The 25,484-nt window shown below is 36.7% G+C and overlaps 2 protein-coding genes and 1 long non-coding RNA gene across 8 annotated transcripts in view; 1 reads left to right on the top strand and 2 right to left on the bottom strand.

Annotated features, from left to right (window-relative positions):
- The first annotated feature begins 804 nt into the window (after positions 1-804).
- LOC309512457 lies at positions 805-17,076 on the top strand. Its single transcript, XR_014211036.1, has 2 exons — positions 805-842; positions 16,488-17,076. It is a non-coding gene; the product is annotated as an uncharacterized lncRNA (long non-coding RNA).
- Positions 1,733-22,978, bottom strand: LOC309512441 (class I histocompatibility antigen, Gogo-C*0202 alpha chain-like). 3 transcript variants are annotated; one of them, XM_082188040.1, is made up of 8 exons: positions 22,587-22,978; positions 22,405-22,526; positions 19,887-20,144; positions 19,402-19,680; positions 18,951-19,241; positions 18,673-18,798; positions 18,476-18,520; positions 1,733-2,317 (listed from the first exon to the last, which is right to left on the bottom strand). In XM_082188040.1, the coding sequence occupies exons 2-8, from the start codon at positions 22,451-22,453 to the stop codon at positions 2,295-2,297; spliced, it is 1,071 nt and encodes a 356-aa protein (XP_082044166.1). In that variant the 5' UTR covers positions 22,454-22,526; positions 22,587-22,978; the 3' UTR covers positions 1,733-2,294. The 3 variants fall into 3 exon arrangements, with proteins under 3 accessions (XP_082044166.1, XP_082044167.1, XP_082044168.1); XM_082188041.1 differs by lacking the exons at positions 18,476-18,520; positions 18,673-18,798; positions 18,951-19,241; ... (2 more) ...; positions 22,405-22,526; positions 22,587-22,978 and adding exons at positions 2,423-2,462; positions 2,615-2,720; positions 2,874-3,164; ... (1 more) ...; positions 3,825-4,082; positions 15,103-15,292; XM_082188042.1 differs by lacking the exon at positions 1,733-2,317 and having other exon boundaries at positions 17,623-18,515; positions 22,587-22,977.
- Positions 17,623-25,484, bottom strand: part of LOC309512418 (uncharacterized protein) — a 45,714-nt gene continuing 37,852 nt past the window's right edge. For all 4 annotated transcript variants that reach the window (XM_082187983.1, XM_082187982.1, XM_082187985.1 and 1 more), the window contains one exon: positions 17,623-18,371. In XM_082187983.1, the coding sequence (XP_082044109.1) occupies positions 18,349-18,371 (23 nt within the window). In that variant the 3' untranslated portion in view covers positions 17,623-18,348. The remainder of the gene's footprint in view (positions 18,372-25,484) is intronic.

Raw genomic sequence — 25,484 nt, 5'->3', positions numbered from 1 at the left:
TCTGTGGTGTAAAAAGGATGCATTAGCAATTAAAAAAAAAACACTTAAGCAAAACATGGTCAGGTCAAAGTGTTTGAATACATTTTACTGGTGGTCCACTATATGAGAATTTTTGGGTATAATATGTCACAGTTTACTTTATTTTGCTATCCTCACATGGATATACATAAATGAACTATAGTGTCCTGCACCCAGTAAACAAAATATATATCTGGTGTCTGAATATTTTTTGGATTGACTGTATGTGGTGAAAACCATCAGTGAGTGAGAACCTGATATTCTGCTTTTCTGGCACAAATTTCCATGCCCTTTGCGTCAGTCTATGGCAAAGGTTTCTCTTTGAAAGTAATATGACACATTTTGGGCACTTTGGCCATTTGTATAAGGATGCAAAAAAAATAATAATTATTGGACATGTGACAATATCAGATGCCTTGAAGTTGCGAGTGAGAAGAGCTTGGATAAAACACAAATCTCCTTTTGACCAGCAAGAAAAGAAAACGAATAAAATGATATTATTCTTTAAAAACATTTCATAACTTTTAAACATTCGTTACCTGTGTTACATTCCTTTGTGGTTTTATCGTTTAATGGTCATTTTCATAACAACCCAAATTACATCCACCAAGCAAATGCTATTTTTTTTATGCTTTATTATCAACAAATAGCATGTACAAGAGTAACTTTCATATTACATATAGAAGTACATATCACGTTTTACAATACAATAGAAATGACAAAAAATAAGAGAAAAGGAAAAGAAAAAAAGAAAACAACAGAGAGCATAATAAATACTGTTGAATAAGCATCAATTAATACTTAATTGAGAATCCAAGCAGCAAGTGCTTGTTGATAGAATTTAGAGTTTATTTGAAGTTGTTAAATTTTATAATTGCACATTAAAATAATAAGTTTGCCACCTAAATGAGAGTAAATATACAGAGGGATTATATTCCAAACAGACCATGGGTTTTGAAAATATTGTCCAAGCCAGTTTATTTTAAAAGCATTGTTCAGAGAGCTCAAGTCTATAGTGTAGACCATGCAAGCCAAAAATAATTATATTGAGCAACTGAATATTAATGGTGATATTGCTGAGGACCCCAAAGTCATTGCATGCATATCCTCACCAATTTTCCTAATTAATGCCAGTTCTCTACAATAAAAAAAAACAAAAAACAAAATCCAATTTCAAATGAAACATTTATCCACATTTTTTGCTTTATTCCAACAAGATGAGATTAGTTTTTCTATGCTGGTGATTCTCTCATTATGTTGTAGTATTGAATTATTCATTTTTCAGTATGCTGATTTTCTATTTAAGTTTTACAAAGATTTAAAGGGAATACTTATAGAGATAGCCTTGTGGTCTGAAAATGGAGAAAGTATTATATCGGTGATAATATTTTCTAAATACTTGGATGTAAACCAATAATCAATCCTAGACTGCCTTGATGATGAATTATTACTCCAAGTAAAGGATACTTGTGATGGGTGAGATTTTCTACATGCATCAACTAAGAAAAAAACTCCTCCTCTCTCGAAGCTCATGAATTTTCAGATTCCTGTGCGAATAGCCTACCAACAAGGTTAGTCGTCTCTCTTGCTCCTTAGCACACTTGACAGCTTGTTTCAGTTGATATTCTGCATGAGTAACTCAGTCTTTCAAGGCACTGATGTCGGTGCAAATAAACTCAATTGTTTCCTTTAGTTTGGGGATTTGTTTCATGACTTTCATTTCATTAAATATGCTCGAGTTTCTTTCCACCAGCTTCTCCAGTACACCTGATCTGTTCAGCACCAGCCGAGAAAGTTCTGAGATCTGTGCGAGGATGACCATTGTGTGTCTGTTGCTTGGGGCTGGAGACTTGCAAGGAGTTTCAGGGAGAGATGGAAATTCTTCCTCCACCAGTATAAATTAATCCGGATTAGTGTCTTGTTTGAGATAATCATGCAAGTTGTCTGTAATCAGATCACTGGAAGGGATCTTCATAAGAGTTTCTGCGTGCTGCTCCTAGTTTTGCTAGCAGTGTTAGCATTTACGCTTTGGTTGGACTTTCCAGCACTTTTCCTTTTTTAGATCCACCCATTGTTGTGTCAGACGAATCACTGTGATATTAGAGTTAGCCATCTTTCAAAGTCTTCTTTGCAACAATGTTACAAGTCAATTTAAGTATTTGGGAATGCAGAGCCAATCAAAACACGTGCAATCAAGGAGCCATCTTGGAAACTCCCCAAAATGCAAATTTTCCCATGTGTTGTCTTGATTTTTTTATTTAATCCATTATATAGACTCAATTTTCATCTTGCGTGGAGGCTGAAATCAATAAAACATTCCTTTGGTTCCATTTCTAGACATTTTCCAAAATGAAACTTAAAAATGAACATATTGCTGACTTCATTTAAAACATAGTATACTCACATGGAGTAGGGGAGTATTTATTCTGTGACATCTCAGAGTCCTGAAAAAGATGAAATAAACCAGAATAAAAAGTCACAATCACAAAACTGTATACGGTAAACATTGAAAGAGCCTCTTCTAAAGGAACAGGACGTTTGGTTTCATTTTCTAATTGAGCATCAAACGTAGTGAACTGGACTGTAAAACATTTACCAGCAGCGTGTCTTCCTCAATATGTGTGCAGTTATGATGAGAACAGCCACACACATTAACACACTGATAACTGACAGAATGACGGATCCTCCTGGGTCATATTTATCTGAAATTAAGGTGAATTAAAAAAAAACAGGAAAATAATTACAAAAGCTAAAGATATGTACTGAAATAGTTTTTATTATTATTAAATCTATGTTGTTGATATCAAAAAGGGCATTTTGTTTGTTTGCTTGCTGGTTTGGGCATTTTTATTTACCAAATATAATGTTCAGTTTGTTGTCCAGATTGAGATGCTTCATTGTACAGTTGTATTTATGTACATCACGTAGTTCTTCATCGCTGATCACTAAACTCTTCCTCATCTGGTAAGTTCCGTCTACGTTGGGCAGAATCTGTCCTCCTCTGATCTGGTCATCATCCACAGGCTGATCGTCTCTGAACAGGGTCAGGTTAATGTGACGCGGGTAAAAGCCAGTGGCCAGACAGCTGATCTGAAGCCCTTGAGAGTCTGGGAGTTTCTTCCTCATGAGTCTGACTCTGGGTTTCACTACAGAGAATAATGAGAAGTGTTACTGTTGTTATTTATTTATGGTTCTCATGTTTCATAACGCATTCAGAGGCACACATTTTTTTTTGTCAGTACTGCTGTCTGGGTCATATTTGTTGATTAAACCTTTTTTTCTATCTTAATTATACTGAAGATAATCAGGTTGATTCTCTCACCTTTTCTCATCACATTGTTCTTTTCCAAATACAGGTACCTCTGCAAAGTTTTAATGCAAATAGGATGATAATCATGTTCATATAGAAACTGTATATGAAGACGTTTTACTTGGTCCCATGATATCATCCATGGCTTTTTCACATGGATATAGTTTTTTTCCAGGTCATAGGTGAACTCCTCTATACACTGTCCATCAAAAGCATCCCAGGAATGAAGTGGACCTGGTTTATTATCATTCAGAAGTTCACATCCAGCAAGTCTCTGATACACATGTACACCTTCAAATAAAATAAATGTATTTGTATTAGTCCTCACTCTGGCACTGACACAATATAAAATGTAGTGACCTGAAAATTAATATTCTGGACTTTATGATTACCCTCTTAAAGTCTTACATCAAATTTTTTAATAAAATAAATAACACACATATAGCTACATCTGTTATTAAATGATTTGTTAATGCTGATAATGTATAGTTCTCACCATCTGTTTTATTGAGGTGTTCCTTAACATAAATATCCCGAGTTTTCATGCTATTATACATGTCTTGAAATACAACACCAGCATCACTTTGCTCCTCATCATAGTATTTTGAATCACTCTTAGTGCGATAGACAGGTTTCCATGTGGTTGAGTCATAATATACTATTTGCAGATCATCCAACATCACCACAACACTGAACTCAGGAAATGGTGTCTGTCCAACTATATATGTAGCCAAAGCCATCAGTGAGTGAGAACCTGTAGATACACAAGGACGAGAAATATTAGTACAGATTAGTCAAATTAGACCATAATTCAATTCAATTCAATTCAAAAACTTTAGACCATAACATATGACTATACATTTCATTTCAGACTTATCTTCCTCTGGCATTATAACTGAAGAAGAAATTTTAACTTTAAGATGTGTGTGACCATCATATGACAATAGAAGAGTGTTGGTACGTGAAAGGAGGTCAAGGATAAAATATGATGAACAAGTCTCATAATGTTCCACATATGCTGCCTTGAAAACACCATCATTGGCCTAGAGAGACATTCTGAGAGTTGTCTATAAAAGAGGAAAGCTGCCCTCACTCTGTGTGACTGTATGACTGCTGACCTTTTCTTGCAAGAAAATAAACCTCAAAGACAATTAGTGTAGGCCTATTTGTCTCTTATTCAGAATTGTTTGTTTATTTGCCACAACGATATAAACATGTGATATATATATAGAGCTGGTAAGTCCTGCCCATCCGTAAAACCCCAAGTGGACCTCTAGGTTGAAAAATCGTCAATGCAAGTGAATGTGAGAAAATAATAATTTTCTGGTCCTGTTTGAATTGTGCCATGAATGTGAACGTTGTCTGTGAATTGTTTATATAATTTTTCATGTTACGAGTTTGACAGTATATTGTATGATTCTTTGGCTAGCAGTTGTGGAAAAGACATAACAAGATGTGACGTCACCCCATAACACATTTTCCCTCCACTTGTCAAATCACGGTGCTAATGCTGCAATAATCTATGGAGACAGATTGAGATGCCTGTGTGTTTTGTACCCAAATGTCACCATTCAAACCAAATGGGCTGTTCTTTCGTATATCAAATGCGTCGAAAGCAGCGAAGAGTTGTAGTCCAAAAAGTGCTCTCACACAAAGTCTAACCGTATCAAACTTCTACCCGCTAAATTGTAGCATTCTTCACACGAAAAATTATATAAAAAATTCACAGACAACATATGTTCACATTCATGGCAAAATTCAAATGGGACCAGAAAATAATTATTTTCTCACATTCACTTGCATTGACGATTTTTCAACCTAGAGGTCCACTTGGGGTTAGCGGAAGGGGCGGGACTTACCAGCTCTATTACATCAGTACAAAGTATTTATAAATTGTAAAGTTGATTAGAAAAGTTATAATCCACATTAAAATATTCAAAAAGTACTGTTCCTCTGTTAAGAACCTTGTCCTTGATGTGGAACAGTGAAACAGAAGGGCAAAAATAGGCAGGATGAATCAAGAGAGATTTGGATGGTGGTTGCAGCATTTGCTGATAACGGGTGAAAAAATATATAAACAATTAAATATATGCACAACTGGGATTAGTGTCTTCTGCTAGTTAGCGAAGCATTAAAGAACCATACCAACTGTTAAATAACATATTGGAGATTAAAATAATATCCGATTTGAAATTTAGAAAACACCAAAAATAGATATGAAAAATTAACAAAAGTCAGTCATTTACTTTTGCTATGGTTAGATAAATGTTCAGTGATATCTTCCAAAGATTGTGAATTTTGGCGCAATTTTTTCTCTTTATAGTGTTAATATGGCAACTAGTAAATACACCAATGCTGCGTTCGAAACCGCATACTTCCCTACTATATACACTCACCTAAAGGATTATTAGGAACACCATACTAATACTGTGTTTGACCCCCTTTCGCCTTCAGAACTGCCTTAATTCTACGTGGCATTGATTCAACAAGGTGCTGAAAGCATTCTTTAGGAATGTTGGCCCATATTGATAGGATAGCATCTTGCAGTTGATGGAGATTTGTGGGATGCACATCCAGGGCACGAAGCTCCCGTTCCACCACAACCCAAAGATGCTCTATTGGGTTGAGATCTGGTGACTGTGGGGGCCATTTTAGTACAGTGAACTCACTGTCATGTTCAAGAAACCAATTTGAAATGATTCGAGCTTTGTGACATGGTGCATTATCCTGCTGGAAGTAGCCATCAGAGGATGGGTACATGGTGGTCATAAAGGGATGGGCATGGTCAGAAACAATGCTCAGGTAGGCCGTGGCATTTAAACGATGCCCAATTGGCACTAAGGGGCCTAAAGTGTGCCAAGAAAACATCCCCCACACCATTACACCACCACCACCAGCCTGCACAGTGGTAACAAGGCATGATGGATCCATGTTCTCATTCTGTTTACGCCAAATTCTGACTCTACCATCTGAATGTCTCAACAGAAATCGAGACTCATCAGACCAGGCAACATTTTTCCAGTCTTCAACTGTCCAATTTTGGTGAGCTCGTGCAAATTGTAGCCTCTTTTTCCTATTTGTAGTGGAGATGAGTGGTACCCGGTGGGGTCTTCTGCTGTTGTAGCCCATCCGCCTCAAGGTTGTGCGTGTTGTGGCTTCACAAATGCTTTGCTGCATACCTCGGTTGTAACGAGTGGTTATTTCAGTCAAAGTTGCTCTTCTATCAGCTTGAATCAGTTGGCCCATTCTCCTCTGACCTCTAGCATCAACAAGGCATTTTCGCCCACAGAACTGCCGCATACTGGATGTTTTTCCCTTTTCACACCATTCTTTGTAAACCCTAGAAATGGTTGTGCGTGAAAATCCCAGGAACTGAGCAGATTGTGAAATACTCAGACTGGCCCGTCTGGCACCAACAACCATGCCACGCTCAAAATTGCTTAAATCACCTTTCTTTTCCATTCTGACATTCAGTTTGGAGTTCAGGAGATTGTCTTGACCAGGACCACACCCCTAAATGCATTGAAGCAACTGCCATGTGATTGGTTGATTAGATAATTGCATTAATGAGAAATTGTACAGGTGTTCCTAATAATCCTTTAGGTGAGTGTAGTGAAAAGTACAAAGTATGTACGAATCAGGGATGGAAATTAGCACCCGCCACAAATGAGGGTGATTTTGTGTTGTGGCGGGTAAACTCGCTTCACCTACCGGCCAGTGGCGGGTAAATAAAAATAGCAGTTTCACACTGACAGCGGACAGAGGCACACTTTCAAAAAAATGTGGCGTTACATTGAAGGTCAAAAAACGTTTTTTTAAAGAACGATGGAGAAAAGCAGACAATGGGGAGTCCCGAGATTGGTTAGTTTACGACGAGACAAGGTGGGCCTTAAATTAAAAACGTTAAATTAAAACCGTTATTCAATCACTGTTTAACCTAATAAAAATTACTGATAAAATAACAGATTAAAATATAAAATAAAATATAGATTTTAATAGCTTGATGCTCTTTAAATATTTTGTTGCATTGTAAAAAGTGTCGGTGCATAGGACGGACCTATCCGCGATCGCTCTCCATGGTTCTGACCAAAGAAGAGCGCTTTGGAATCTCCATTAGGCATCATAAGGTTGTCTCTTAGTGCGCTACGAAGACTCTTGAGGTATAACTTAACTAAAGGTATCTATACTACCACTAAAGGTATAGCCTACCATTGCTAGGCGTCTTCAGGGCTATCATCCACTCGCGAGGCAGAGGCGCTGGCGCCCTCCTAGCGAGAAAGATATGATACATCATGAGATGCAAATATGTCTGGAGACATGACATGTAAGACATGATTTTGACCACTTCATTGAGTTTTGTTTTGTAGAAAGACTCTTTTTAAAAGATTTTCGTTTTGTATAAATTGTATCTTAATTTTGATCAATGTTTTATCAACGAATTGCCTGTATTTAATAAATAAGAAGAAAATATATAGCAGACAATGTAATAAGGCGCCGGCATGATCACTTGCATTGCATGTGAACTGGAGGGCGCCGAAACTGCCTCACAGATTTGAGAAATATAGGCTATATATTACAGAAAGCTTGAAATGTCTACTTTTAAACGAAAATATTCAAAACCAAAAGAAATAGGCTCTCTGATTGTGAAATCCATATGAAATGTGCATTTCTCTCTGGCGTTCATGGCGAATCCGCAAAACACCAGTTTATTAATAAATAATTAAATGTCTCCTTGCTATTTTAGACACATTAATTTTCATTACTTTTACCGGTTCTTTGTGGCAAGCTTATGCGTGCGGTCGTGCGCTTGAGTGCGGCTATATTACGTAAACGCGCATTATCCTGTAGGCTATAGCCTATTTAAGCATAATTAAAATAATATGCAGGGGCGATTTTGTCCACGAATGGCTTAAATGAACAACAACTAGTCGACTAGAATTTTTTTTAAGTCGGAGGCAGCCCTATTCCACATATTTTCGAACCAGGATCAGGCCATTCTGGGTTGAGCGAGCGACCTTGCGGAATGAGCGAGCGGAGCGGAATATTCAGAAATGCGCTCTCCACTCACGAGCTCTGATCGGAACAAACCCGTCTACTGAATTTGCGCAGAAACATCAAGATAGACATAACCAGCTTTTAAAAAAAAATCAAACTAAACATTTAGACTATTTTAGCACAAATTATGATCTTATTGACGATTTTTTATAGTTCTTGACAACATTAGAATATATTAAACTTTTTTTTTTTTTAAGACAAGTTTTGGGTGGGCCTGTTGAAAAGTGAAGTGGGTGGGCCTACTAACGCACCCATAATGCCTTGCCTGGTGTGTGTATAAGAACGAAAGAGAAAATGTCAGTATTTAATTGAGACTTGAGATTAAATAAACTGCTTAAGTATTGCAGATCTTGTAGTATTAATTTTCACATGCAGTTACACATTGTAGGTTAAAAACAAGAAAGTGGCTGGTAGATTTTTAAATCCACCAGCCACAGTGGCCTGTGGACAAAAAAGTAAATTTCCATCCCTGGTACGAATCCTTAGTATTCATAAAAGAGTATACGGGAATTAGCCTACCTGTGACGTACTAATTCTATTGAGATTCGGACAGACGCATACCAATAGTGCGTTCGAATATGCCTACTTAGCCTACCTACTAGTAGGAGAAAACAGTATGTGAAAGAAAAATTATGTTCGAAACATCAGTATTCATAAAAGAGTAGGCGAGAAGTTCCCGGATGGGGATGGCCTACTACTTCCGTCCATATTTTCGAGTGCTCAAACGGCCCTGTCCCAAATGGCACACTCCGGACTTGTGGACTTCCTCAGAGTCCACACTTTGGTGACGTCATGTAGTGCAGACCTATAGGGCCCTTGGCGCGAGTCCACGAGGGCGCATTGAGAAGTATTTTTGGGACAGACTCGATCGGCACGCCGTAAATAACGGTCTGGTTGTTGTTGGACAGGAGAAATCTCAAATTTTTGCGCTCCGACGTCTTATCTGCATGTCAACTACACATCCTAATTTTACAGTTCTATATTTTGATATTGTGCATGCCATCTGGGCATTAAACAATAGATATATCATGCTTATTTAAATGATGTATACAGAAGAAAATATTACTGTTTTTATGACCTAAATGTACATTTTACCAGTTGTTACCTACAGTTTATACAAACATTATGGTCATCGACCAGTGGTTGATGTCTCAAACATAATAATAGCGTGTTTAATAATACGATCGCATTATGATTCATTAAATAAATAGAACCGAATGGCAGGGCTTTACTGAGTCATATGTAAACATAGTATGAATATTGAAACCTGTAAAGTGAAAAAAATATGTTTAAATTATGTTTTAAAATTGTAATCTTAGTTCAAATGGAACATTATGTATTATTATGTACAACTGTATACATCATTTAAATAAGCATGATTTATCTATTGTCTAATGCCCAGGTGATATGCATAATATCAAAATATAGAACTGTAAAATTAGGCTGTGTAGTGGACATGCAGATAAGACGTCGGAGCGCAAAAAATTTGATTTCTCCTGTCCAATAACAACCAGACCGTTATTTCCGGCATGCCGAGCGAGTCTGTCCCAAAAATACCTCTCAATGCGCCCTCGTGGACTCGCGCCAAGGGCCCTATAGGTCTGCACTACATGACGTCACCAATGTGTGGACTCTGAGGAAGTCCACACTCTAAAAACTGCTGGGTTAAAAAATAACCCAACCTTAACCACGCCACTGGGTCACTATTGGACAGAACACGCGCTGGGTTGGTTTGACCCAAGTGCTGGGTTTTACCATTTAACCCATATTTCTGGGTCATTCATTTGACTCAACCAGTGGGTGAAATTAGCCCTCTTGCTGGGTTAAGTCTTACTCATGTGCTGGGTTATTTTTTGTTGCATTGCCTTAATAAAATTAGAACCATTAACAAATATTTGTTATATTATGAATGTAAAATAATTATTATCTCTGTAATACAATAAACCAGAGAGGCCACTGTATGATTTCAATCTCATTTTTTATTTTATACATTTCTTTAATACTTTTCTTTATCAAATACAAATGTTAATCAATGTCAAAGGTCTGACATGTCCCCCTCATTTCATCCCTGAGGCACAGAATGTGCAGCAATTCACCGGTCATCTCATTTTGTAAATATTCAACCATGTTGATCCTCACCTGTTGATTACACAAGTCAAGTCATCTTTATTTATATAGCGCTTTTTACAATACAGATTGTATCAAAGCAGCTTCACAGTGATACTGTAACATGAATATAATACAACAAAGTTTGTTTCTAGAAGAAAATTGCGTCATCGTCCACCTTAAGGCAAATCAATAATATTGTTGAATATTAAATGTCCCCAACTAAGCAAGCCAAAAGCCAAGGCAACAGTGGCAAGGAACCAAAACTCCATCAGTGACAGAATGGAGGAAAAAACCTTGGGAGAACCCAGTCTCAGTCGCTCAGTTCTCCTCTGGCCAACGAGCGAACAGTGTATGATTATGATCCAGGCAGCGTTACAGGTCAGAGGTCAGATTGGATCAGAACATTCAGAATATTTATCCAGTTCCATCTGGTTGGAAGTCGGAGTCATCACACCGGTATGGAGACGAATTTGTTGAGGATCAGTCGTGTCGATGAGGCCTTCACAGGGCTGATGAGGCTGGCCCTTCAGGGATGCGTCATGGATGGGTCCAGGCGCAGGTCCACCTTCTGATCTGGATACGGCCTGGATCCGGCTGACTTCAGTAAACTTTAGAATGAACAGAAAGACATACATTAGCATAGAGGCCATTTTTCTTATTAAATAATGAGTACATCAGGTGTTATAGGAAAGTGTCCCCGGTTCCGGCTGGCCTATGCAGCCTAATAATCATTTAACTGATTTGAATAATAGAAATGTATAATGTTCTATATGAATGCCAGGTAAAAGAGATGCGTTTTTCTAGATTTAAACTGACAGAGTACTCTGTGTCTGCTTCCCGGACAATCACTTAGAGTTTTGCTATAAAACTGACATGCAAGTTAAGCTTTTTTTGTGGAAGTATCAATTTATTATTGAATATGCAATTAAAATTATTGCAAACATTACCAAATTACCAAATGTGAAAAACAAACAAAATGTGTAGTATTTGCAAACTGAATTATAGTAATAGTAATAAAAGAGTAATTTGGACAAATATTATCAACATTAAGGCATTAAAATAAAACATTATTATTAAAAGTAAAATATTACTGTAATGTTGATATAGTGTCTTTAACATTAAAACTCACAAACCCACAAAGCTGCTTAATCTCCTGACTGGCAGCGCTGATGATCGCATCGTTTAGATGTTAACTTGCACACAATAAAATGAAAGATGACATGCATGGTGGTAGGGTAGGCTATCATGTAAGTTTACAATTTTCTAAGTTTTAAATATTGGCGATCATTCGTTCAACTACGGGTATACTTTTCTTCTCAAAACTGGCGCCTGTCCATTTATTTCTCCTTTCCTCAGTCGATGTTTATAAAGATTGAAAGTCATACATTTACTTTTAAAAAAAAGGCTACATCAAGCTCTTGAAAGCCTTTTTTTTTTGGCAGAAACGGTGGTTCGACACATTACAGAAGACACACGCAGACTGTGCTGGAAGTGACTTACCTCAGTCACTTCTTCAGACGGGTATTTCTAAAACTACGCCAGCAGACTTTTCACTCACAACTCACTAGCTAGCCTAACGTAGCCTATATAGAGACTCATTTCCCGCTGATTTTACGTGCGAGCCCTGTGAGGGAAACTGCGCGTAGGGATTTCATACAAAACGCTTTTCTCACTTTTAAATATGCAACGTCCACAATGAATAGGCCTACGATTATTACATGATGAATTTAGAATTTAAATTTTCAAAAAGGCTGCTGATATAGCTGGTTTAATTTCAACTAAGGATTTAACGATGCAGCATGTTGTCAAAAATTCTAACCGGCTAGCTGTGGCTAATTAATGTTTCACAGAATAAATACGTTACCCCTCACACTTCCATATCAAAGACTGTATGTTGAACAGTGAAATTAGCTTGCTGCTACCACCACAACTTATAAAAAATATAGGTAAACATTCATATTAACTTACCATAAAACACTGCCTGCTCCGAGTCGAGTGGTGTGCTCCTCGAGTCAGAAGTGAAGAAGAATCCAGAAAGTTCCGCAAAGAATGAAAAAGGTAACCAGTTGCTGGGTTAAAATAACCCAACCAGCGGTTCATTTGTGAATGACCCCCTTACAACTCATTTGACCCAGCATACGCAACCCAATAATGTGTTTACAGTACCCCAAACAACCCAACTTTTTGACCCAGCACAATCAACCCAACAATTTGTTTACAGAAACAACCCAGCATTTTTTTGAGTGCACAAGTCCGGAGTGTGCCATTTGGGACAGGGCCAAAAATTATCCGTGAGTGAAATCTCCTCCCATCTGTTGTCTGATTGGCCTTTCGCAAGGATTCCTGGGTAGTTAAAGTGCGTGGAGCCTGCTTCTATGCGGGCTTCGTGGAAGACCGCTTCAAGGGTACAAAGGGGGCGCTGCTGAGCACACTTCAGAGCGGTAAAATGCTGAATGGGACGGCCTACGGACTCGTAGACTCAGCGAGCACGCGCAATTCAAGTCCACGAGACCGAAAGTCCGCATGAAGTGCGCCATTTGGGACAGGGCCAACGATGGATACTTTTTCTATCCCAGGAGGCCACGGGAGAGGATACGTCATTATCAAACATCGCGGGGATCAGAGAGGCGGGTGTTTTCAAATTTGTGTAAACACGGTTCCTTGTGTTAAAATCGCATCTGTTGAACTACAGTGTAGAGTAAACTGTTGAAGGTGTAAAGACGTTAGACGGTATAGTTGTGATTTTGCTATAAAAACACGTGTTATTATGTATAACTAACAGGGGAGCTCCAGTAAGCGCACGTATGTCTCTAAAGTGGATTTTCATAAACCATATACATAAAGACGCTTATTTTAAATCTGACAGGAAAGTCTTCAATAAGTATTGCAGAAGAGCACACCACAACATGAAATAGACATCTGATCATAAATCACAGAGGAAATGTGAATCTTGTCTGGATGTAACAGGGGCAGATGAACAGATGTAGCCTACATACATGATTGTAGTTTGAATAAAGCTTTGTTTCATGTGTTGACTTTATGCATTTGTTTATTGTGTGATGGTGACTTTCATTCTTTTACTAATTTATTCATATTTCTTATTGTTGTCAGTAAATGAAATATAATTATTGAATTAATTAATGCATTAATTAATTGTTTGACTGAAAATGTAGATATGTTCACTATATACACATCTAGAGTGTATTCATGCATAGCTATGTCATATGACATACATTACATTTTGTTTGTTTTATTGAATTATATCATTTTCAGTAAAAAGTAATATAATTAGCTAAGTATTGGTCAGCATTTATCATTGTTATTATTGTATGTTTTGGGGTGGGATAGCAATGCAATTCATTCTGGGGTAATATTATTTTTTTATTTTAATGATAGGCCTACTTACTTTTTTCGAGTATAAAATCAACAGTTTTCTCCAAAGGCGAATCTTCGCACAGCTGCCCGTCTTCTTTGTGAAGACATTACAAACGCTGAGGAAAACCGTTCAAGGTAGGGCTGTTGAGTTACCTGTAGCCTACTGATGTTATGAGGTGTCAGTTCACCTGTCGCTCATATTAATATTGTTTAATGCAGAACTTATACAAGATCAGGGAAAGAGACCATGGTTGTATCTTTAACAATAAACATACACAATCACAATAAAAAAATAAAATTAAAAAAAGATATATATATATATGTCATGCGTTTGCGTACATAAAAAAAAAAAAAAAGAACTGACAAGGTTGAATATCTTCATTTAGTTTGTGAATTTAGAAAATGAATAATTCATTTTTTTTGTTACTTATAGGCCTAGGCCTGATGGGATGAAACGAGAGTTAAATTCAACAAGAAAAAGAGGAAAACAAAGCAGTAAGCCAGTTTTGCTTGTTGATGAAAATGTTTGGATATAAAATAAGGAAATTAACAACATATTCAAGAGATGACGATTTTGGGATTTCGTTATAAAAATAAATAATATCGTTAAGGATAAAACGGTGGGTCACATTAGTAGGGTTAAAACTATAAGAACTTAAATCAACCCTAAATGTAGCCTATTCACAAAATAAATGGACTGCAGTTTCTCCAACAAGACCACAAAATGAGCAAGTTTAATCAATATCAAGATATTTACAGATAGATAATTAAACGTGTAACGTTAGTTCAAATATTGTCAGTTGTTGCGCTTGTGATAACACGTCGTAGTAACTTAGGTCCCATGATAACGTCAACATGGCAGATGTCTGGTTCGCATTCATAACTTAGGCTACTCAACGAGATCAGGCTATAAGTAGGCTACTCTTAGCGCTCGTTAAGTAAGTAGGCTACTTATAGAAAATTAAGTACCTACTCATATGCGGTTTCGAACGCAGCCCAAGTTTCGTCATGCTAGTATGTGTGGAAGTATTTAAAATAACGGTGTTACAACTAGCCCCGCGTTAGTTTGAGCCCCGCTCTCCCCCTTTTTCTTTTACTTACCATATTATATGTATTGTCGTAATTATAAACACACTTGTTTGTAGCACAAATAGTTTTACTATTCTCACACGCATTAATAGAATATAGCTTCCCGTTGCAAAATAAGGTGATAGGAAAGCATTAAATTAACTTACCTGCATTGACAACTGTCAAGCATGACAGCAGATACGCAACCTTGAGCATTCTTTAAATTAACGAATCCAGGTGTTATGGATCATCTCTGTAAAAAAAAAGTATGCGCGTACACGCGCTTGTCCCTTATCACGATCCCAGAGCCATATAGACCCCTTTTCAGTTGGTAAACATGTTGACGTATTGTGTGGGCGGAGCTTAGGTGATGGCAGAACGATCCCTCTGGCCGTTTCACAGTTTTGTAAGTTTTGTTAGCTTGTTTTATAACAATGACTGGAGAAAATCCGATTTTATGGTTTTTTGGGGGAAAATTTTTGGGTATAATATGTCACAGTTTACTTTATTTTGCTATCCTCACATGGATAGGCCTATACATAAATTAACTATAGCCTAGTGTCCTGCACCCAGTAAAAAAAAAAAAATATATATATATAGGCTATATATATATGGTGTCTTAATATTTTTTGGATTGACTGTATGTGGCGAAAACCATCAGTGAGTGAGAACCTGATATTCTGCTTTTCTGGCACTGGAATAATAACAACTGCTTTAAAACATGGGACTCTCGACCAGTTGAAATTTGTTCAAGCGTGAAATGTTTTACTATTACTATTTCTGCAGTGCCATAAGCATATAATGCTAGTATGCCATTCTGAATTCAGCCATTCAAAAGATAAATCTGAACTTTGGCATGTCACACATTAGATTACATAACGCTTCTTCAGGCAGCATTTTTTGAATGCATGAGTGGGAATTTCAGTTTTAAGCTTACACAGTCAAACTGAAAATCTTACTCCAAAATATGTCATTATGATAAAATGATCTTCCCTTGGTTTGTGGCACAAATTTCCATGGCCTTTGCGTCAGTCTATTGATGGCAAAGTTTTCTCTTTGAAAGTAATATGTCACATTTTGGGCACTCTGGGCATTTATATGCACTTTCTTTTTCTTGGACATGTGACAATATCAGATGCCTTGAAGTTGCGAGTGAGAAGAGCTTGGATAAAACACAAATCTCCTTTTGACCAGCAAGAAAAGAAAACGAATAAAATGATATTATTCTTTAAAAACATTTCATAACTGTTAAACATTCGTTACCTGTGTTACATTCCTTTGTGGTTTCATCGTTTAATGGTCATTTTCATAACAACCCAAATTACATCCACCAAGCAAATGCTTTTTTTTTTTTTTTATGCTTTATTATCAACAAATAGCATGTACAAGAGTAACTTCCATGTTACATAAGAAGTAGGCTACATATCCGATGTTTTACAATACAATAGAAATTACAAAAAAAAAAGAGAAAAGAAAAAAAGAAAGAAAACAACAGAGAACATATCTATATATTGTTGATCATAAATGAATACTTAATTGAGACTCCAAGCAGTGCTTGTTTGATAGAATTTATAGAGTTTATTTGAAGTTTTCCAATTTTATAATTGCACATTGAAAGAAATTTCTTTGCCACCTAAATGAGAGTAAATATACAGAGGGATTAGATTCCAAACAGACCATATTTTGAAAATACTATCTAACCCAGTTTATTTTAAAAGCATTGTTCAGAGAGCTGAAGTCTATCAAATGTGGACCACCTTTATCATATTAATTTAATATTACTGATTTCTTAGTAGTGAACTTTGCTTTTTCATTCAAATTCTTATATTCTGTCAATTAATTTACGTGTGTTTGTCAACATAAAGTGACTGAGCAGTAAATGATAAACGAGAAATGCCTTCTGGTTTAGTGAGAAGAACTCTTCCCTTGAGTGACAGATCTCTCAGAAACAAATGATTCAACTTTGCATGTCTTTTGAGGCAATAATTGGAGGGCCACCTCTTATCATCCTATTATCAAATTATTTTAACCTTCAAAAAGGTGATGCTTTCTCTTACATAAAAGTTAAAAATTGAGGACTCCAAGCAGTTGCCAACTGGACGCAGCTCGCATTAATTGATATTAAGATAAAGACCTGAGGCTTTGGAAAAGGGCTTAAGAGTTTCTAATGCAATAGCTACTCGAGAGACATCCTTCAGAAACAAGGCAGTGTCATCGGCTAACTATTAGGGTGATAAGTCCTTGACACATCAGGGTTGGAGAAAGCCAAGCTCTTTCAAGGCTCTCCATAAAAACTTTTAACAAAAAAGGAGCTACGTTCTTCCTAAATGCTTTACCATCCATTCCTGGAGACTTATTTTTCAAATCATTTATGGCATCAATAATTTCTTCTAATTCTGAGAGGGGCTATATTAGAATCCTCTATGCTAAGATGCTTTATGTTGGGCAAGGACTCGAAAAACTCAGTAGTAAATTGTTGACAAAAATTAGAGGTGTAAAGATAAATTCAACACAAATTTGCAATGATTTTGGGGTCCTCAGCAATATCACCATTAATAACGGCCGTCTCGCCCTCTTCAAGCCATTTTGTTTGAGATCTTATAAAGTCTCCTTCAGCCATTCTTTTGTAAATTTCCTCTAATTTAAGTTTCTGCTCAGTCAGTTCTGTTTTGTCCATTTTAGAAATTTCCTCTACTTTTTTACAAAATGGAAATTTTACCAAAAATGTCATCCTCACCAATTTTCCTAATTTTTGCCAGTTCACTACAATACTTTATTTTTATTTTATTTTTGCTTTATTCCAACAAGATGAGATTCGTATTTCTAATTATCTCATTATGTTGAAGTATTATTATAATAATTATACATTTTCCAGTATGCTGATTTTCTATTTAAGTTTTACAAACATTTAAAGGGAATACTTACAGTATAGAGCCTTGTGGTCTGAAAATGGAGAAAGTATTTTATCGGTGATAATATTTTCTAAATACTTGTGATGGGTGAAATTTTCTACACCTGCCGAGAAAGTTCTGAGATCTGTGCGAGGATGACCATTGTGTGTCTGTCTACAATGCTACGCTGTTTGAGGGCTCGAGACATGGAGTTTCAGGGAGAGATGGAAATTCTTCCTCCACCAGCATAAATTAATCTGGATCAGTGTCTTGTTTGAGATAATCATGCAAGTTGTCTGAAATCAGATCACTGGAAGGGATCTTCATAAAGTTTTGCCCATCTGCGTGCATTAGCTACCTTTCAAAGTCTTCTTTGCAACAACGTTACAAGTCAATTTAAGTATTTGGGAATGCAGAGCTGATCAAAACACATGCAATCAAGGAGCCATCTTGGAACCTCCCCAAAATGCAAATTTTCCCATGTGTTGTCTTGATTTTTTTTATTTAATCCATTATATAGACTCAATTTTCATCTTGCGTGGAGGCTGAAATCAATAAAACATTCCTTTGGTTCCATTTCTAGACATTTTCCAAAATTAAACTTAAAATGAACATATTGCTGACTTCATTTAAAACATAGTATACTCACATGGAGTAGGGGAGTATTCATTCTGTGATGTCTCAGAGCCTTGTCCTGAAAAAGATTAAATAAATCAGAATAAAAAGTCACAATCACAAAACTGTATACGGTAAACATTGAAAGAGCCTCTTCTAAAGGAACATGATGTTTGGTTTCATTTTCTAATTGAGCATCAAACGTAGTGAACTGGACTGTAGAACATTTACCAGCAGCGTGTCTCTTCCTCCATTTGATGAGTGCAGTTATGATGAGAACAGCCACACACATTAACACCAGCACACTGATAACTACTGACAGACTGACGGATCCTCCTGGGTCATATTTATCTGTATCTGAAATTAAGGTGAATTAAAAAAAACAGGAAAATAATTACAAAAGCTAAAGATATGTACTGAAATAGTTTTTATTATTATTAAATCTATGTTGTTGATATCAAAAAGGGCATTTTGTTTGTTTGCTTGCTGGTTTGGGCATTTTTATTTACCAAATATAATGTCCAGTTTGTTGTCCAGATTGAGATGCTTCATTGTACAGTTGTATTTATGTACATCACGTAGTTCTTCATCGCTGATCACTAAACTCTTCCTCATCTGGTAAGTTCCGTCTCCGTTGGGCAGAATCTGTCCTCCTGTGATCTGGTCATCATCCACAGGCTGATCGTCTCTGAACAGGGTCAGGTTAATGTGACGCGGGTAAAAGCCAGTGGCCAGACAGCTGATCTGAAACCCTTGAGAGTCTGGGAGTTTCTTCCTCATGAGTCTGACTCTGGGTTTCACTACAGAGAATAATGAGAAGTGTTACTGTTGTTATTTATTTATGGTTCTCATGTTTCATAACGCATTCAGAGGCACACATTTTCTGTCAGTGCTGCTGTCAGGTCATATTAAACTTTTTTTTCTATCTTAATTATACTGAAGATAGGTTGATTATCTCACCTTTTCTCATCACATTGTTCTTTTCCAAATACAGGTACCTTCGCAAAGTTTTAATGCAAATAGGATGATAATCATGTCCATATAGAAACTGTATATGAAGACGTTTTACTTGGTCCCATGATATCATCCATGGCTTTTTCACATGGATATCGTTTTTTTCCAGGTAATAGGTGAACTCCTCTATACACTGTCCATCAAAAGCATCCCAGGAATGAAGTGGACCTGGTTTATCATCATTCAACAGTTCACATCCAGCAAGTCTCTGAAACACACGTACACCTTCAAATAAAAGAAATGTATTTTTATTAGTCCTCACTCTGACACTGACACAATATAAAATGTAGTGAACTGAAAATGAATATTCTGGACTCTATGATTACCCTCTTAAAGTCTTACATCAAATCTTTTTAATAAAATAAATAAAATACATAGAAAGCTACATCTGTTATTAAATGATTTGTTAATGATGATAATGTAGTTCTCACCATTTGTGTGATTGAGGTGTTTATTAGCATAAACATCCCGAGTTTTCATGCTATTATACATGTCTTTAAATATAACACCAGCATCACTTTGCTCCTCATCATAGTATTTTGAATCACTCTTAGTGCGATAGACAGGTTTCCATGTGGTTGAGTCATAATATACTATTTGCAGATCATCCAACATCAGCACAGCACTGAACTCAGGAAATGGTGTCTGTCCAACTATATATGTTGCCAAAGCCATCAGTGAGTGAGAACCTGTTGATACACAAGGACAAGAAATATTAGTACAGATTAGTCAAATTAGACCATAATTCAATTCAATTCAAAAACTTTAGACCATATTTAGACCATAACATATGACTATACATTTCATTTCAGACTTATCTTCCTTTGGCATTATAACTGAAGAAGAAATTAAAATTTTAAGATGTGTGTGAGTGTGACCATCATATGGCAATAAAAGAGGCGAGAAGTTCCCGGATGGCCTACTACTTCTGTCCAGATTTTCGAGTGCTCAACCGATGGATAGGCTACTTTTTCTATCCCAGGAGGCCACGGGAGAGGATACGTCATTATCAAACATCGCGGAGATCAGAGAGGCGGGTGTTTTCAAATTTGTGTAAACACGGTTCCTTGTGTTAAAATCGCATCTGTTGAATACAGTGTAGAGTAAACTGTTGAAGGTGTAAAGACGTTAGACGGTATAGTTGTGATTTTGCTATAAAAACACGTGTTATTATGTATAACTAACAGGGGAGCTCCAGTAAGCGCACGTTTGTCTCTAAAGTGGATTTTCATAAACCATATACATCTTAAAGACGCTTATTTTAAATCTGACAGGAAAATCTCCAATAAGTAGGCTATTGCAGAAGAGCACACCACAACATGAAATAGACATCTGAGTGATGTGTGCTATTATGTAGGCTAGAACAAATCTATAAAGTAACTTAACATAAGTTATCTATTTTATTTGTCCATTACTGTTGATAAATTGAAGAACATTTATGTTGGATAAAAGGTTAAAACAACCTCAACATGTAAATGTAGTGTTGAGCTCATAAATCACAGAGGAAATGTGAATCTTGTCTGGATGTAACAGGGGCAGATGAACAGATGTAGCCTACATACATGATTGTAGTTTGAATAAAGCTTTGTTTCATGTGTTGACTTTATGCATTTGTTTATTGTGTGATGGTGACTTTCATTCTTTTACTAATTTATTCATATTTCTTATTGTTGTCAGTAAATTAAATAATCATTTAATTATTTAATGCATTAATTAATTGTTTTACTGAAAATGTAGATATGTTCACTATATACACATCTAGAGTGTATTCATGCTATGTCATATGATTTCATTAAATGTCATACATTTTGTTTGTGTTATTGAATTTGATAATTTTCAGTAAAAAGTAATATAATTAGCTAAGTATTGGTCAGCATTTATCATTGTTATTATTGTATGTTTTGGGGTGGGATTGTATCTTTAACAATAAACATACACAATCACAATGACAAAAAAAAAAAAAGAAGATATATAGCCTACATATACATGTCATGGGTTTGCGTACATAATATGAGCTTTTATACACAAGAAAAAAGAACTGACAAGGATGAATATCTTAATATATATTTTCTTGAATAATTCATCATAATACGTTTTAAAAAATGGTTTTTTTTTTTGTGTTATTTATAGGCCTAGGCCTGAGGGATGAAAGGAGAGTTAAATTCAACAAGAAAAAGAGGAAAACAAAGCAGTAAGCCAGTTTTGCTTGTTGATGAAAATGTTTGGATAGAAAATAAAGAAATTAACAACATATTCAAGAGATGACGATTTGGGGATTTCGTTATAAAAATAAATAATATCGTTAAGGATAAAACGGTGGGTCACATTAGTAACGGTTAGGGTTAAAAATATAAGAACTTAAAATCAACCCTAAATGTATTCACAAAATAAATGGGCTGCAGTTTCTCCAACAAGACCACAAAATAAGCAAGTTTAATCAATATCAAGATATTTACAGATAGATGAATTAAACGTGTAGTTCAAATCTCGTCAGTTGTTGCGCGCTTGTGGTACGTCGTAGTAGGTCTACGTACGTCACATGATAACGTGAACATGGCAGCAGATGTCCGGTTCGCATTCATACCATTCATACTCAACGAGATCAGGCTATAAAGTACCTAACGTTACTCTTTTAGCGCTCGTTAAGTAACCTTAAGTAAGTAAATTGAAATTAAGTACCTACTCATTGAGTATGCGGTTTCGAACGCAGCCCAAGTTTCGTCATGCAAGTATGATGAAGTATTTAAAACAACGGTGTTACAACTAGCCCCGCGTTAGTTTGAGCCCCGCACTCCCCCTTTTTCTTACTATATGTATTGTCGTAATTATAAACACACTTGTTTGTAGCACAAATAGTTTTACTATTCTCACACGCATTAATAGAAAATAGCTTAGGCATACTTCCGCGTTGCAAAATAAGTTGGATAGGAAAGCATTAAATTAACTTACCTGCATTGACAACTGTCAAGCATGACAGCAGATACGTAACCTTGAGCATTCTTCAAATTAACGAATCCAGGTGTTATGGATCATCTCTGTAAACTAAATGATGCGCGTACACGCGCTTGTCCCTTCAGACCCATGCTTCAGACCCATACTACCACCCCTTTTCAGTTGGTAAACATGTTGACGTTTTTTTGTGGGCGGATCTTAGGTGGTGGAACGATCCCTCTGGCCGCTTCACTAACGTTAGTTTGCAAGTTTTTTAAACAATGACTGGAGAAAATCCGATTTTATCTTAATGTGCAAGGTCACTCACTGTCCAGGACCACGACTGTTATTTGCAAAAGTTAATTTTAACGGACATCCCAGATTGGCTGACACGTAGGGGAGACCGGGGACAGTTGCAACACTTTTTGCATTTCTCTCAGTTACTCAGAGACTATTTGGACTAGACCAGCCAAATTTGTATATTAAACTTGCATCTGTCTGCTAATTACCCATACCATTTAAAGATGATTACATATGACATATCGTTCACAGTATTTATTTGAATGGAAGAAGCCAGATGTTGCAACTGACCCCAACCCTGTTAAAAATACCTTAAATTTCACTAATTAACTTTAACTTTTTGTCTCAATGAGCATTTCATTCTGAAAATATGAACTGTTTTAGGCCTACTATAATATTATAGTATTATTTATTTATACAATAATATTATTGTAGCCTATTATTTATTTATTTAGTCATATTTATCAAATAACAGTTATTGAGTTTTGTTTGTTCATGTGTAGAATATAGGCCTACATAGATTCAGTGTGCAGGTATTACAGATGCTATTCAATCTCTCCACATTTCAGTGTCAGACAGGAAGAATTGAACAATTTGCAATGCAACAAACTTTTATTAAACATGCAATTTATAACTTGTTGCAACCGTCCCCAACCCTATAAGCCATGACAGAAAATCATATGCCTGCTAGACACACTGACTTTGACACATGCTAACCATGTCACTTAGAAGTCAACAAAACAATAATTCAAAAGTAAGTTTTGATTAATTCATACAAAATGCCAGGACAGCATGACAAAAATACATCTCATGAAAAAAATTTCCTCCAAAACAACTTTTGTTCAATAAATGCAGCAGCAGATGTTGAATATGTCTACTGTCTTCTTGGTGGGGGGAGGGTCTAACTGTGCATGTGCAGGATGGAAATTAGTACCAGCCACCAGCCAAATGCCGGTGATTTTGTGTTGGGGCTGGTAAACTCGCTTCACCTACCAGCCACCGTGGCGGGTAAATAAAAGTAGCATGCTGTTTCACCCAGACACTTTTAGAGGAGGCACACCTTCAAAAAAAATTGCCGTTACATCGTAGGTGTTAAGAGGTCTGCAGAGAAAACGTCTCAGGAGACAGTGGGCAAAGAGGCGAAGGTCAAAAAACGTTTTTTTTAAAGAACAATGGAGAAAAGCAGACAATGGGGAGTCCCGCGATTGGTTAGTTTACGACGACACAAGTCTGACAATGTTCTGTTGATGCCAATAAGAGAACTAAGTTTCATTGTTGGGACTAAAAAGCCATAAAAGGCCACGAATCATCCAAATGCCATCCACATCCAGGTAAAAAAGATAGCACAGGGAAAAGCAGCCCCGGAGAATACGGCTGTGGTTTAGGTTCATACCATTTCATCTACAAAGTCATGAAAGCATATAACTCAATGTTGTTTCATTATGTCCGTCTCTTTTCAGAATTTGGTGAATCAGAAGTGGAGGAATTAACTAGACACTTCCAGAGCATCCTGACATCCTCAGGGGTCGCTGTTGAGCTCATCCCAGATCAGTGGACCATTCTCAAGACCAGACTGTATGAGACGGGAGAGAGTCTCCACATGAAGACCTGGCCAGAAATCAACAGGTTTTTGCAACACCAGTCCCCGACATCCTCAGCCTGGTTGACCTCATTCTCACCGTACCATCCTCTACTGCAGACTGTGAAAGAGGCTTCAATCAAATGAAGTTACTGAAAAGTGACTGGAGGTCCCGTCTTACATCAAGATGCCTCTGTGACCTGCTGACTGTCCAGCTATCCAGTCCCTCTATTGAGGATTATGACCCCACCCCTGCTATCCAGCTCAGGCATCAGGCTAGCATCTGGCCTAGAAGGCCAGAGTTCATGGAGGGGAAGAAGAATGCTCAGGAAAGCCCTTCTGAGACTTCAGAATCTGATTCTGATGAGCAGGAGTAAATTGGACTGGGAGTGGGGAGGATGGGTGGAGGAATGTTTGTTTTTTGTTTAATCTGCCCTATACTCATTTAATGAAATGTGTATCAGTTCATGGTTTGTGTGTGTATAAGAGAGAAAGAGAAAATGTCAGTATTTCCTTGAGACTTGAGACCCTATGAAATAAACGACTTAAGTATTGTAGATCTTGTAGTATTAATTTTCACATGCAGTTACACATTGTCGGTTAAAAACAAGAAAGTGGCTGGTAGATTTTGAAATCCATCAGCCACAGTGGCAGGTGGACAAAAAAGTTAATTTCCATCCCTGGTGCAGTATGAGTGTCATCACTCTAGCTTGTTTCTGATTGGAGAAAAATGACATGTTGCAACCATCCCCTGTTGCAACTGTCTCCGGTCTCCTATACATGCTCAGTCAATGGATACGATCTGACAGGATTAACGTTAACGCTACCTCCGGTTGAGAAACTGAGCGTAAAGAGAAACTGAGGGCATATACATATTTAGATGCCTATAAGTAACTTTACTAAATGGGAAGATCCGCAGTTCTGCCTAGCCAGCGCCAAGCCAGAAATGTATTTTGCTATCCTCACATGGATATACATAAATGAACTAGGCTATAGTGTCCTGCACCCAGTAAAAAAAAAAAAAATATATATATATATATATATATATATATATATATATATATATATATATATATCTGGTGTATGAATATTTTTTGGATTGACTGTATGTGGCGAAAACCATCAGTGAGTGAGAACCTGATATTCTGCTTTTCTGGCACTGGAATAATAACAACTGCTTTAAAACATGGGACTCTCTTATCGACCAGTTGAAATTTGT

This window comes from Leuciscus leuciscus (assembly GCF_965113295.1).
Source record: "Leuciscus leuciscus genome assembly, chromosome: 13".
Taxonomy (NCBI): domain Eukaryota; kingdom Metazoa; phylum Chordata; class Actinopteri; order Cypriniformes; family Leuciscidae; genus Leuciscus; species Leuciscus leuciscus.
The sequence above is the reverse complement of the archived record's forward strand: the minus strand, read 5'-3'. Positions and strand labels throughout refer to the sequence as shown.

What these genes read in the sequence shown, in the direction of transcription:
- LOC309512441 (XM_082188040.1), bottom strand. Translation starts at nt 22,453, where the DNA reads ATGCTCAAGGTTACGTATCTGCTGTCATGCTTGACAGTTGTCAATGCA. An exon ending in ACACCTCAATCACACAAATG is followed by an intron (nt 19,681 to 19,886) that starts GTGAGAACTACA and finishes TTTTATTTGAAG; the next exon opens with GTGTACGTGTGTTTCAGAGA. An exon ending in TGAATACTCCCCTACTCCAT is followed by an intron (nt 2,318 to 18,475) that starts GTGAGTATACTA and finishes TATTGATTTCAG; the next exon opens with CCTCCACGCAAGATGAAAAT.